The 11740-nt window shown below is 48.1% G+C and overlaps 2 protein-coding genes across 2 annotated transcripts; one reads left to right on the forward strand and one right to left on the reverse strand.

The window, feature by feature from the left end:
• Positions 1-4249: 4249 nt before the first annotated feature.
• On the reverse strand, positions 4250-6931 carry LOC123507397 (zinc finger protein Noc-like). Its single transcript, XM_045260208.1, has 2 exons — positions 6613-6931; positions 4250-6407 (listed from the first exon to the last, which is right to left on the reverse strand). Exons 1-2 carry the CDS (start codon positions 6697-6699, stop codon positions 5037-5039), a joined length of 1458 nt encoding a protein of 485 aa, XP_045116143.1. The 5' UTR covers positions 6700-6931; the 3' UTR covers positions 4250-5036.
• Positions 6932-10638: 3707 nt separating this feature from the next.
• On the forward strand, positions 10639-11097 carry LOC123507517. Its single transcript, XM_045260431.1, has one exon. The coding sequence runs from the start codon at positions 10639-10641 to the stop codon at positions 11095-11097; it is 459 nt and encodes a 152-aa protein (XP_045116366.1).
• Positions 11098-11740: the final 643 nt, after the last annotated feature.

Here is an 11740-nt window from a genome sequence, read left to right on the forward strand (position 1 = left end):
GGTTTAAATGGCAAATTCTTCAGTAACTTCCTATTAACTTTTTTACTCTCCTCCTTTTGTCTCTCTCTCTCTTAGTCACTCGCTACCCATTTCCCTATTACCTTTACCTTCCGCATTTCGTAATGGCTTTATTGGCAGACACGTGTAAGTAATGGCTTCCAAATGCCTCTGAATGTGTACCTTCTAACCTTACCTATTGACGAGGTTAATTGCTATATACATTGACACCCTAATTTACCTTACCTGATTATACCTGCTTCTCTTTACCTGGCGAAGTACTAATTTAATTCAGCATTCTCATAGATAAGCAAGACAAAGAGTATATGCTTCACCTGTCTCGTACACCTTTACAACTCAGGTTTTTTGTGTCAGGAGAACGATAAACTATGACAACCTTCGTTTCTGATGTCCTCCTTTACCTGACACCTACCTGACACTCACCTGACGTCCTATTAAGTGATACTACGTGGATAAGGATGCGGGAAGAGGCGAGAGGAGGCTGGGGAGGGTACAGAGGAGCCAGGAGGGGGTGAAGGTAAGGTTACAAGGACTAAAAACAGAGAGAAAAAAGGAAAATATCAACCCACTTTAGCTTTTGCATTAGTAGTGAGGCAGGAGGCAAATCTGGCAGTGTTGTTTAGCTAATCTTTACACCTCTTACTGATAACCTCTCGCCTCGCCCTCCACCTCCGCCAAGATTATACTACGCTATGCAAATATTTACACCAATGGAACTTAAAACTGCTGCTGATTTACTTGACACAAACCAGACAGCCTTCCACCGCTTACTGATAATACGACCAGCCCTGCCTCACGCCTCACACTTTGTCCCGGCCACTCTCTCTCTCTCTCTCTCTCTCTCTCTCTCTCTCTCTCTCTCTCTCTCTCTCTCTCTTACTTATTTCTTTTATTTCTCAGTGGAATAATACTCTTTCTCTTTCTTATTTCTTTTATTTCTCAGTGGAATAATACTCTTTCTCTTTCTCTCGAGTGTTTAAACTATTTATATATTGTTAGTGGAAAATCTCTCTCTCTCTCTCTCTCTCTCTCTCTCTCTCTCTCTCTCTCTCTCTCTCTCTTTACTACGAGTCATGATACCCTGCAAATGCTTCACATCCTCTCAGCTCTTCCTTATACAGAGTGATATTGCTGGTGCTTCCCTCGTGTCTTTTACTCGCTCTCTTGAAGTTTCTCTTATACTAATAGACTTTACATGTCCTATACTCAACTCCTTATACCTACTTACCATTATAGAGTATATATATACACTGCACGCGTCATACTTATTGTCTAACACCACGTAATCACTCACCCACACACGCACTCACACACGCACACACAGACATTAACACACACTGATACCAACACACAAGCATACTAATAGCACTGATAACTCACTCACTGCCACTCATACGCTGACAAACACACTCACACTCAAGCACACACGTACACGCTCTCTCCCCCCGTGATGGCCAGACACTCAGCTCGCTCTTCCCTATCATAATGAGTCCTCGCCTTTGTGAAAGTGACGTGTGGCTAAGTTATGCTGACAAGTGGCCTGATAAACGCTATCAAGACTAAGGGGAGACAGAGGCAGCGAGGCAGGGAGGGGAGGTGAAGAGGGGAGTGAAAAGCTTGCTGTGTCACGGAGATTAGTCCTTTCACTCCCTCAGTCTTGCCCATATTTTTTTTTCTCCTTTTTTTTGTGTTACATTATTTGGTGGTGAGTTGAGGAGTTGGATTGTAAAGGATGTGTTGTGGATTTGAGTTCCTTTAGTGTTTTATTTCACTCCTTCAGTCTTGCACATATTTTTCTCTCCTCTCCTTTTTTATTTATTTTTTATTTGTGTTATATTATTTGGTGGTGAGTTGAAGAGTTGGGTTGTAAAGGACGTGTTGTGGGTTCGAGTCCCTGTAGTGTTTTATTTATTGTTATTATTATTGTTTTGTTTTTGTGTTGATTAAGTTTATTTTAGTGGTAAAATATTCGATTCTTATACCTGTTTTTTTGTACAGCTTTCTTCAAAACACCTCTAACTACTACTGCTACTTAGAAAACCCCAGTATATATAGAATCTTCCTAGAAACTCCTATGAAAACTCTCTCTCTCTCTCTCTCACTTAGTTCTCAAAATCATGTAAAAATCTCTTTTGAAACACCAATAACCACCAATAAAGGAAGTTTACCTGTACCAAAACGTTTTAAAGATTCCTATAGGTGTGTGAGTCTAATTAACTTCCCCAGCCTTGCCTTTACGTGGTATGTGACTCGTGTAGTGGCGTTGAGGTGTGGCTAATGTGTTTCTGATGTTGAGATTAGTTGGTATAGCGTGTCTTCCTGTTATCAGTGAGATTAGAGACGTGTTTCTGTTGGTTCCCACGTCACTGCCTCACCTGCCACCCCCATGTCGCCTCAGTTACTTCTTGACTAGGTGGGATTTGTTATTTAATTAAGTTTTTGTGTGAGGGATGGTCTCTCTCTCTCTCTCTACTTATTTCTTTCCTTTCTCAGTGGAATGATACCCTTTCTCTTTCTCTCTAGCATTTAAACTACTTATTAGTTGTCAGTCGAAAAATTCTCTCTCTCTCTCTCTCTCTCTCAGCAGTGTTACGTGATTTAAAGCCTTCAGGGCAATGAAGCTTAAGATTTCATGACTGCTGATGTTTTTTTTTTTAATATTAGAGGTTAATTGTCTCCCAAAGCACCTGAAAACAGTGGCATTTGATTCTCACCTCTATTTGTTCAGTATTTAAGGATTGTTTTGCATTGTTTTTGTTTGTGTTTGTTTTTTTAGTCTTCTTTCTCTCTTTAGTTTGTCGTTTTGTGTGTTTTGGGTTTGACTTCTTTTTTTTGGTGTTTGTTGTTGTTTTAAATGTTTTTTTTTATATAATGGTGGTGGTAGTTGTAATGTTTGGAATGGTGATAATAAATGTTTGTTAATTTTGGTGTGAGTAACAGCAATGATAATAATAGTAATAGTAATAATGATAATAATAATAATAATAATAATAAAGATAACGATAGTAATAATAAAAACAATCGTAACAATAATAATGGCAATAATTATAATAATAATAATAATAATAATAATAATAATAACGATGATAATAACGAGAATGTAATAGCCTTAATATTTCATTACTAAATTATTTTTATTATTATTTTTATGATTTATTATTATTATTATTATTATTATTATTATTATTATTATTATTATTGTAATTATTTTTATCATTATTATTATTATTATTATTATTATTATTATTATATTTATTATCATTATTATTATTATTATTTTTTTTTTTTTTATTATTATCATTATTATTATTATTATTTTGATTATTATTATTATTTTTATTGTTATTATTATTGTTATCATTATTATTATTATTATTATTACCACCATTATTATTGATTATTATTGCAACTTATTGCCGTTGTTATTACTATTATTAGTTATTATTATTAATTATTATTATTATTATTACCGCCTATACTATTACTATTATCATCATTACCACCACCACCACCACCACCCAGCCAGCCAAGCCCTCACCAATACGCACAGGCCCGCAAATAACGTGAATACAGGAGTGCAATCCCCGTAGGTTTTGTGGCCGGAACTTTGCATCACCACCTCGCCTGCCTTCACTCTCTTCTCTCTTCCCTTCTCCTTCCCTCTTCACTAGAAATACACTTAGCACATATACAAACACCCATACACGAATACAATGAAGTTTTGCAAGTTTCTACGTGTTTTTTGTTGGTGTTTATATGATTTTTGGTAGTTTGTGAGTTGCGTTGTGGTATTTACTTTTACGTGGTTTATAAATCATGTATATTTAATTCCAAGGTATTTTTATGTGGTATTTGTGAGTGTGCATATTATATACTAACTTGTATTGATCTGTCTTTCATTCCTCTCTCTCTTAGACAAGTTTGACAATTCCTGTTTAATTTCACAGTCACAATTTCCTTCTCTCACTCCTTCATACACACTCCTTCCCATTCCTACACTTACACATCTCTGCTACACAGTTTGCACACTTCCTTACTCCTTTTCTCCTTCCTTCCCTCACGTACACACACTCCACACACATCCACATTGCTACAAGCTCTCTTACTCCTTGTCTACGTCTCTACATCCTCTCCTAGCCACACATTACATCCTGATTCCTTGTTATTTCCCATCAAGTGTGTGTGTGTGTGTGTGTGTGTACAGACCCCGGTGCACAATGAAAGAGGAACATTGGACTTTCTGCTTTATTGTGTGCACTTCATAGAGATTATATTGTAGTGAGATGTTGGAACAGACAAACTTGCACATAGTATTGTTTTCCTTCAGCTTTGAGCAGACTAGATATGTTTCTTGTGCACAAAGAAAAAAATATATATGTTGATTAACTTTGAAGACTGATGAAGGCAGCAAATATAACAACACTTGAGAATAATGGCTGGTTGTGTGTCCAACTCGTTCATTTTTCCTTTCTTTCCACTCGCTCGCTCGTTCGTTCGTGTGTTTGTCTTTTATTTCGCGATGGTTTGGTAGGGTCGCTCCTCGTGGTGGTGGTGGTGGTGTGTTAGTGGTGGTGGTGGTCGCGGCGCTCACAGCCTTCACTGGTTCACTGTCTCGACCAGGTTAATCAAAACTCTTCAGATCTCTCTTAGAAAACTCATATATTTAATAATAATTAGGCATAATTCCAAATAATTTTCATATACATATTCACCACCGAGAAAAATATTTACATAGTTGTTATGTACAAACTTAGGCTATCACAGTCAACACAAACAGTTCTCGTGCACAGAGTGGTCGCCAAGAGGGAAGTGATGCGTCTTGTTGCGGCGAGGGCGAGTCCCCCGCCCCCCCCAGGAGGGGCGCGCCTCGCCCCTAGAGTTACTGGCCCCGCGCCCCTCCGCCGCCCGGCTGCTGACTGTAAAGCAGATGCTTTGGCACAGTGGCCTCAAGGGCGGGACTTTTGATTATAGCACCTGATATGAGTGACCCCCCCCCCTCACTAGCACCCCGGGGCACATCAGAGGGGCGGCCTCGGGTACAGGCCGGCGTAGGGCGAGGGGTAGCCCGGGGGATAGGCCGAGAGGGCGGAGGCGTAGGGGGAGAGGCCTGGCAGCGTGGGCGTGAGGGCAGAGGTAGTGGTGAGGGCTGTGGGCTTGCTGTACGGGTGGTACCGGGAGGCGGTGAGCGGGGAGAGGGCCGGGGGCGGGTAGGCCATGCCGGGGCGGGAGAGGGCAGAGTGGGCTGACCCCAGCAGGGCGGCGTGGGCGTGCAGGGGGTTGGAGAGCAGGCTGAGGGAAGAGGAGTCTGGCGCCGTGACGCTGGTGTGGGTGCGAAGGTGCTGCAGCAGCTCCTCCGAGGTGGCGAAGCGCTTGCCGCAGTACGTCTCGCCCACTATCCAGTTACACACGTAGGGGCGGGGAGGCCCCGTCAGCAGCGAGGAGGCGGAGGGCGAGTACAGCGAGGCTGCGGCGGCGGCGGCCACCGAGGTGGGCGGCAGCAGGCTGGAGGCGGGCACGATGGAGGAGGAGGGCAGGGAGGACAGGCCGGGCAGGGCACTGAGGGCAGCCTTGGCCTGCTCGCACTGCGTGCACGAGGGCGGACAGGCGCCGCCGCTCTGCAGCAGGTGGTTGTTCTGCACGGAGTAGGGGCAGCCGGTGCAGTAAGGGTCGCGGCACACGGGCACCACCGCCTCGCCGCCGCCTGCTGTCTTGACGCGGGTGTAGGTCAGGTAGGGCGAGCCCAGCAGGGACGGGGACAGCCCAGCAGAGGAGGGGAGGCCTGTGGTGGTGTAGAGGGCTGCTGCAGAGGCGCCCGGGTAGACGGAGGCGAGGGAGGAGGGCAGGCCAGGCAGGCCCAGGCCGGGCATGAGGCCTGGGTGGGCGCCGCGCAGGGCGGGGTGGCTCTCCAGGCCGGGATAGCCGGGCGGCAGCAGGTGCGGCATGCCCGTGCGGTAGGTGCCGAGGGGCACGTCTTTGGGATGGCCCGCCAGCACCTCCAGGCCAGACCTGATGATGGGCGTGGTGGAGGCTGACGAGGTGACGCTCGCCTCGGTGCTGCGGCGCCCACTTTCCTCCTTTACGGCTGCGGCTGAGGAAGAGCCGCCGCTGGAGGAGGAGGGCGGTCGCGCGCTGGAGGGTTGGCTGGCCGGTGTCTTGCGGCCGCCCGTGGGTTTGTCGTCGCCGCCCTCCTCCGCCATGGCCTTCTTGGCGGCGCTCTCGTAGGGCTTGAAGGCGGGCGAGCGCCGCGTGGCCTCGAGGGGCGTGGGCGGCGACTTCTCCTTCTTGTCCTCGTCTTTCTTCTTGTCAGCGGGCAGCGGCTTGGAGGAGTCCGCGCCGATCTGCGAGCATGTCTGCGCCAGGAGCGCGAGGGGTGACTTTTTGGCGTCCAGCTGAAACAGAGAGAGGAACGGGGAGGTGAGGAGGGCGTGCAGGAGAGGAGGGGCAGGCCGCGGCACTCCGGAGGGCGCCGCTCGCCCGAAACTGTAAACCAAATATCCCCAGAGTGTGTGTGAGGAGAGTGAGTGAGCGAGCACCGCGAGGCGCTAACGCTAAGTCCCCAAAGTGGCACAGGGCACAGAGGTGAGCGAGGCTTACCGTGGTGGGGAGTGGAGACAGGTAATCCGGTTGTAAATATTGATTACTGCCTGCAGTCAACATCCCTTTGGACTCGAGAACCACCATTAGCGCAGGATTTTTGTGAACACTGTATCCCTTCAAAAAAAATATTCCAAGGATCACTAGAGCACAAAGAGGCACAGAGCCAACGTCTTCACACAAAGGCGTCTCTACTGGTACTGGGGAGGTGGCGGGCCGCGTGAGCTGGAGCCTGGCTGGAGTGACGTCACGGTCCGCACTCGTGACGCGACGGTCGACACACACTCCTCGCCATGGACCCTTCGCCTCGCTGCCAGCCGCACGACACCCGCAAAACTTTATTACCTGCGACCAAGATCATAAAATAACAAGCTGAAGCAAGAGAAACACTCGGAACTTTATCCATTGTGACGCACCGCCTTAACACACCACATGTTAATCCCCGCCACCACCACCCTGTCCCTTCTTGCCACCACCACTCCTGTCTGCCTGCCTGCCTGCATGCATGCCTTCCTGCCACCACGACACCTTGGAACACACACACACACACAAACTCTCTCTCTCTCTCTCTCTCTCTCTCTCTCTCTCTCTCTCTCTCTCTGGTAAATCTTTCCTCTTCCTCTACCATTCTTCTCGGTGTCCCTTTCTCCCTCCTCCTTCCTTCCTTCCCTTTCACCACCACCACCACCACCACCACCAGTTCCTCCCTCCCCTCTAAGGCAGGGAGGGGGGTGGGGGTTTTGGAGAGGTGCTGACAGGAGGGGGTGTTTCTGACGTGCCCTTGCGCCTGTCTGCCTTCTGGGGGGTCCTCTCTCTCTCTCTCTCTCTCTCTCTCTCTCTCTCTCTCTCTCTCTCTCTCTCTCTCTCTCTCTCTCTCTCTCTCTCTCTGCTGCCATGACCCGCCGCCATAACTTCACCGTAAGAAGTGGCGCAGCTCATAGTCGCAAATATATAGTGTGGGTGTGTAATTCATGGAGCCAAATGGTTGTTCCCGGGACGTCTGTCTGTCTACGGTGTGTGTGTGTGTGTGTGTGAGCGTGAGTGAGGTGACGTGGCCGTGTGATCATGTCGAGGTCGCTCACTCTGATATTCTCACCTCAAATTATGGTGATGTATTTACCTGCAGGGGGTCTTGCCTCACACCTGTGCTCTGTTCTACCCCGCGTACTCTGTCTTCACTCCTCACCTGCCTCACCTGTGCTCTTACTCGCTATCCTTATCTAACGTTTCTTTCTCTACCGTTAACACCTCACGGTCTAGCTTTCGTCAACTTAACCTAAATTTGTTTAACTGTAACCTAACCTAACGATTCTTTCCCTACCGTTAACACTTCTCTGTTTCACTTTCAGTAACTTAACCTAACTTTATTCGGCTCTGACTTAACCTAACCTAACTTAACGGCCCGCTGCTTCCTACCTGTCACACCTGCTCAGACGCAGCTAATCCACCTGTGTGTTTCTCTCGTCACTCCTTGCATTACCTCGCCTTCCTAACGTGGCTTGACACAAACACACCTTATAGCTAGCTTGTGTGTGCCTGTGCGTGTGTGTGTATGTGTGTGTGTGTGATGCCGAGGTGTATACAATAGGCATAAATATCTCGTACATCAACGCAGGGCCTTCTATTTGTGCTACACGCTGCACGCTGGCCTGTTGTTGGTCTATTGTTAACACTTGTCGCTTTTGTTGGCTTTTGTGTGTGTGTTCCTCCGCGACCCACAATAACAATGGCCGATGACGTTAGCACCGGCCGCAGCTGTTCCCTGGCGGCGAAGATTGATGCGACGGCGGCGGTGGCGGTGATGGCGGCGGCGGCGGTGGAGACGAGGAGCTGCGGTGGTGGTGGCTGGTGATTTGGTGGTGTACGTGAGAGAGGGAGAGAGAGAGAGAGGGCGTGCAAGAGTCAGTGGCGGCGTACATGAGCGCCGTGGCGTGTGTGTATGTGTGTGTGTATGTGTGTGTGCGTGTGTGTGTGCGTGGCGGCGTGTGTGTATGAGCGTGTAAGTATCGGGTGACGGCAGGGAGCGGTGTGGGTGCCATGAATCACAGAGCCTGACAGCCCCGACAGCTCACATAGATGGATGGCCCTTACCCCGCCGCACCGCCCCGCCACCCCGGCCCTATCCCTCGCCGCACCCCGCCCCGACACTCGCCCTAGCTCCAGGAGGCCATTAGGGCTATTATCAGCCTCGCCCAGCCCGGGGAAGGCGGTGGTCTGTGCGGGAAGGGGCCAGAAGGGCGGGATTGTGGCGGGTGTGTGGCGAGGGTTGGGGAGGAGTGGAGCCGCCTCGTCTGATAGAGAGGGCCGCGGCTGATGGCGGTTCTGGCAGGAACAAGGTGGTGGCAGGCGTGTTGCCGGCGACTATCCCACCTTCCTCTCTCCCTCCTCCGTCCCCCTCCCTCCTGACGCCCCGCGGAGGGAAGGGACGGGGAGGGCGTAGGTGGAGGAAGGAGGACGCCAAGAGGGAAGGAAGGAGGGCGGAGGACTGGGTTTTGAGAGGTCGTGGAGAGAGAGAGAGGTGGAGGATCCTAGGTGGAGGATCCTAGAGAGAGAGAGAGAGAGAGAGAGAGAGAGAGAGAGACACATACGAACAGGTGGAGTCTTACCGAGAGAGAGAGAGAGAGAGAGAGAGAGAGAGAGAGAGAGAGAGAGAGAGAGAGAGAGAGTACCCGTGCCCCTTCACGTATCTATTTAGCCCATCATAAGCCCTTCCAACCAACTCAATCCCTCGTCTGAAGACCCTCTGTTTTATGGAGAGAGAGAGAGAGAGAGAGAGAGAGAGAGAGAGAGAGAGAGAGCATGCGAGGAAGTGCGAGAATATGGTCTACGGAAGTATGAGAAGACATTAAGTCCTAAAGAGGAATGCATGATGGGAGAAAAAAAAAACCCCTAGGAATTTTGAGGAAGCGTGTTGGGGAATGAAGGAAGACCGAGGAAGTTAAACCTTAAAAGAGAAAGAAAAAGAGAGAAAGAGAAAGAAAAATAGAAAGAGAAATTAATGTACTATGATCTGGGAATTAATAGGGGCAATAAAGATCAAAATAAGGAAATAATGTGGCCCAGTGTTATAGTGTGACTAGCAATGATGTAGTAATTTTGGAGACAGTTACTGCCATATTCAGAAACGCCTTGCCCTTTTATCACTATTTTTCAAGCCCCCATAGAGGTTTTCAAGACAGTTTCTCCCTATGATAAACTAGAAATCTTGCCAATCCATCACCAGAACCATGAAAATACCCTTCAAAACATGAGCATCTTCAACTAAACCCTTTAGAAATTGTCGTCATGAGAGAGCAGAGCGTTTCTGAATGTAGGTCTTAGAGTGAAGCAGTGCTAGGGAGGAAGAGAGAAATACTGGGGTGAATACATCTCGTTGGGGAAATACTGTGGAAGTCTTAAGGTGATATTAGGGTTAGTTCCTCCTATTAGGGAAGAAATGTAAGAGAATTGAGAGAAATAACGTGTAGTAATTGATGTTTGGGGAGAAATTGAGGAGATTAAGAAATGGAGCTTAAAGAATCATCCCTAAATTGTTATAAATAGAAGTAATGGTTAGTTGAAGTCAATAAAGTGAGAGAGAGAGAGAGAGAGAGAGAGAGAGAGAGAGAGAGAGAGAGAGAGAGATTAGAATAAGAATACAAGAAAGACATAAACATGAGAGATAGAGAAAGATAGAAAGAAAGATAGATAGATAGATAGATAGATAGATAGAGAGAGAGAGAGAGGTACTGCAGGTACTGCAAACCATAGTTTCATGGGGGCATCGATGGCAAGTGGAACTTGCTCCTGACAAGACACAGGTGATGCTGGTTTCCCGACGACACTCCCCCCCTGACACACCCACCATCTTACTTGATGGAAGGGCGTTACCCCTGCAGGCTTCCATCTCCATACTTGGTGTGGAAATGAACAGTGCCCTGACCTTCACTGGACACGTCAGGACTATAGCCAAGAAAGCCGCATGGAAACTTAGCTGCATCCGGCGCGTCTCACATCTCCTCGACTCCCAGGGAATCTCCACCCTATATGCAGCTCAAGTCCGCCCCTTATGGAGTATGCCCTCTCACCTGGTTGTCCTGCCCCCCCTCATACTTAAGCCTTCTAGACAAGATCCAGCATCGAGCACAACGCCTGATACGTCTAAAGGCCCCGCCAGACCAGCCGTCCCCTACCATGCAGCCTCTTCAGCAGCGTCGTGATGTGGCAGGGTTGTGTGTCATCTACAAGACACATAAGCAAGGCGCCCCGCACCTGACTGCACTCCGCCAGCCCTGGGCACAGCCACATGGCCACACCACCAGAGCTGCCACATCCAGGGTTCACCAACTCGTCGTCCCTTTTGCTAGGACGGAGACCTTCCTTCGCTCCTTCCTTCCACGTTATACGCGAATGTGGAACCATCTGGTTATGCAGACACAGCTTCACTACACCACCTCCCTACACACCTTTAAGTCTGCTGCCAATGCATGGATTAAACAACCATAGCATGTAAATAGCACATGTACTGTACGTGTCTGTATAATTGGTAATTTAGTTTTGCATATTTTAGTTGTTCTGTGTATTTAATTCCATGTCAAAGATAGTTCTCAGCAACCCTACTGAAGCTCTTGACTCACCAATGTATAAAAATATGTAATAAAGTAAAAAAAAAAAAAAAAAAAAAGAGAGAGAGAGAGAGAGAGAGAGAGAGAGAGAGAGAGAGAGAGAGAGATAGTTGAGGGTGGTGTGGTGAGGTAGGCGTATAAAACAGGGCGCTGGCTGGTAAGAGGAAGGATCAGAGAGGCTCAACACCATGGCTCTTTGAACGGCGTCGTAAAAAAACACTGCACGAGCTTCAAATAAAAGTCGACAAGAGAGCCGCCTGCTGCCCCTCACTCCCCTGAACCCTCCCTCTCCCCCCCTCACCCCTCTGACCCCTCCTCGACCCCCCCCAAAGAGCCGGAACACAACCCAAGACTAGGCAAATCCCACACAATCCGCAAGACACTTTTGGCGAAATTGTTAAGTATTTTGTTCCCGCACCAGGAGGCCTTGAGGAGGAGGAGGAGGAGGAGGAGGAGGAGGAAGAGGAGGAGGAGGAGGAGATAGTGGTTAAGAAGGTGGGAGGTGAAGGAAAGATAGAGGAAAT

This window comes from Portunus trituberculatus, chromosome 22 (genome assembly GCF_017591435.1).
Source record: "Portunus trituberculatus isolate SZX2019 chromosome 22, ASM1759143v1, whole genome shotgun sequence".
NCBI lineage: Eukaryota > Metazoa > Arthropoda > Malacostraca > Decapoda > Portunidae > Portunus > Portunus trituberculatus.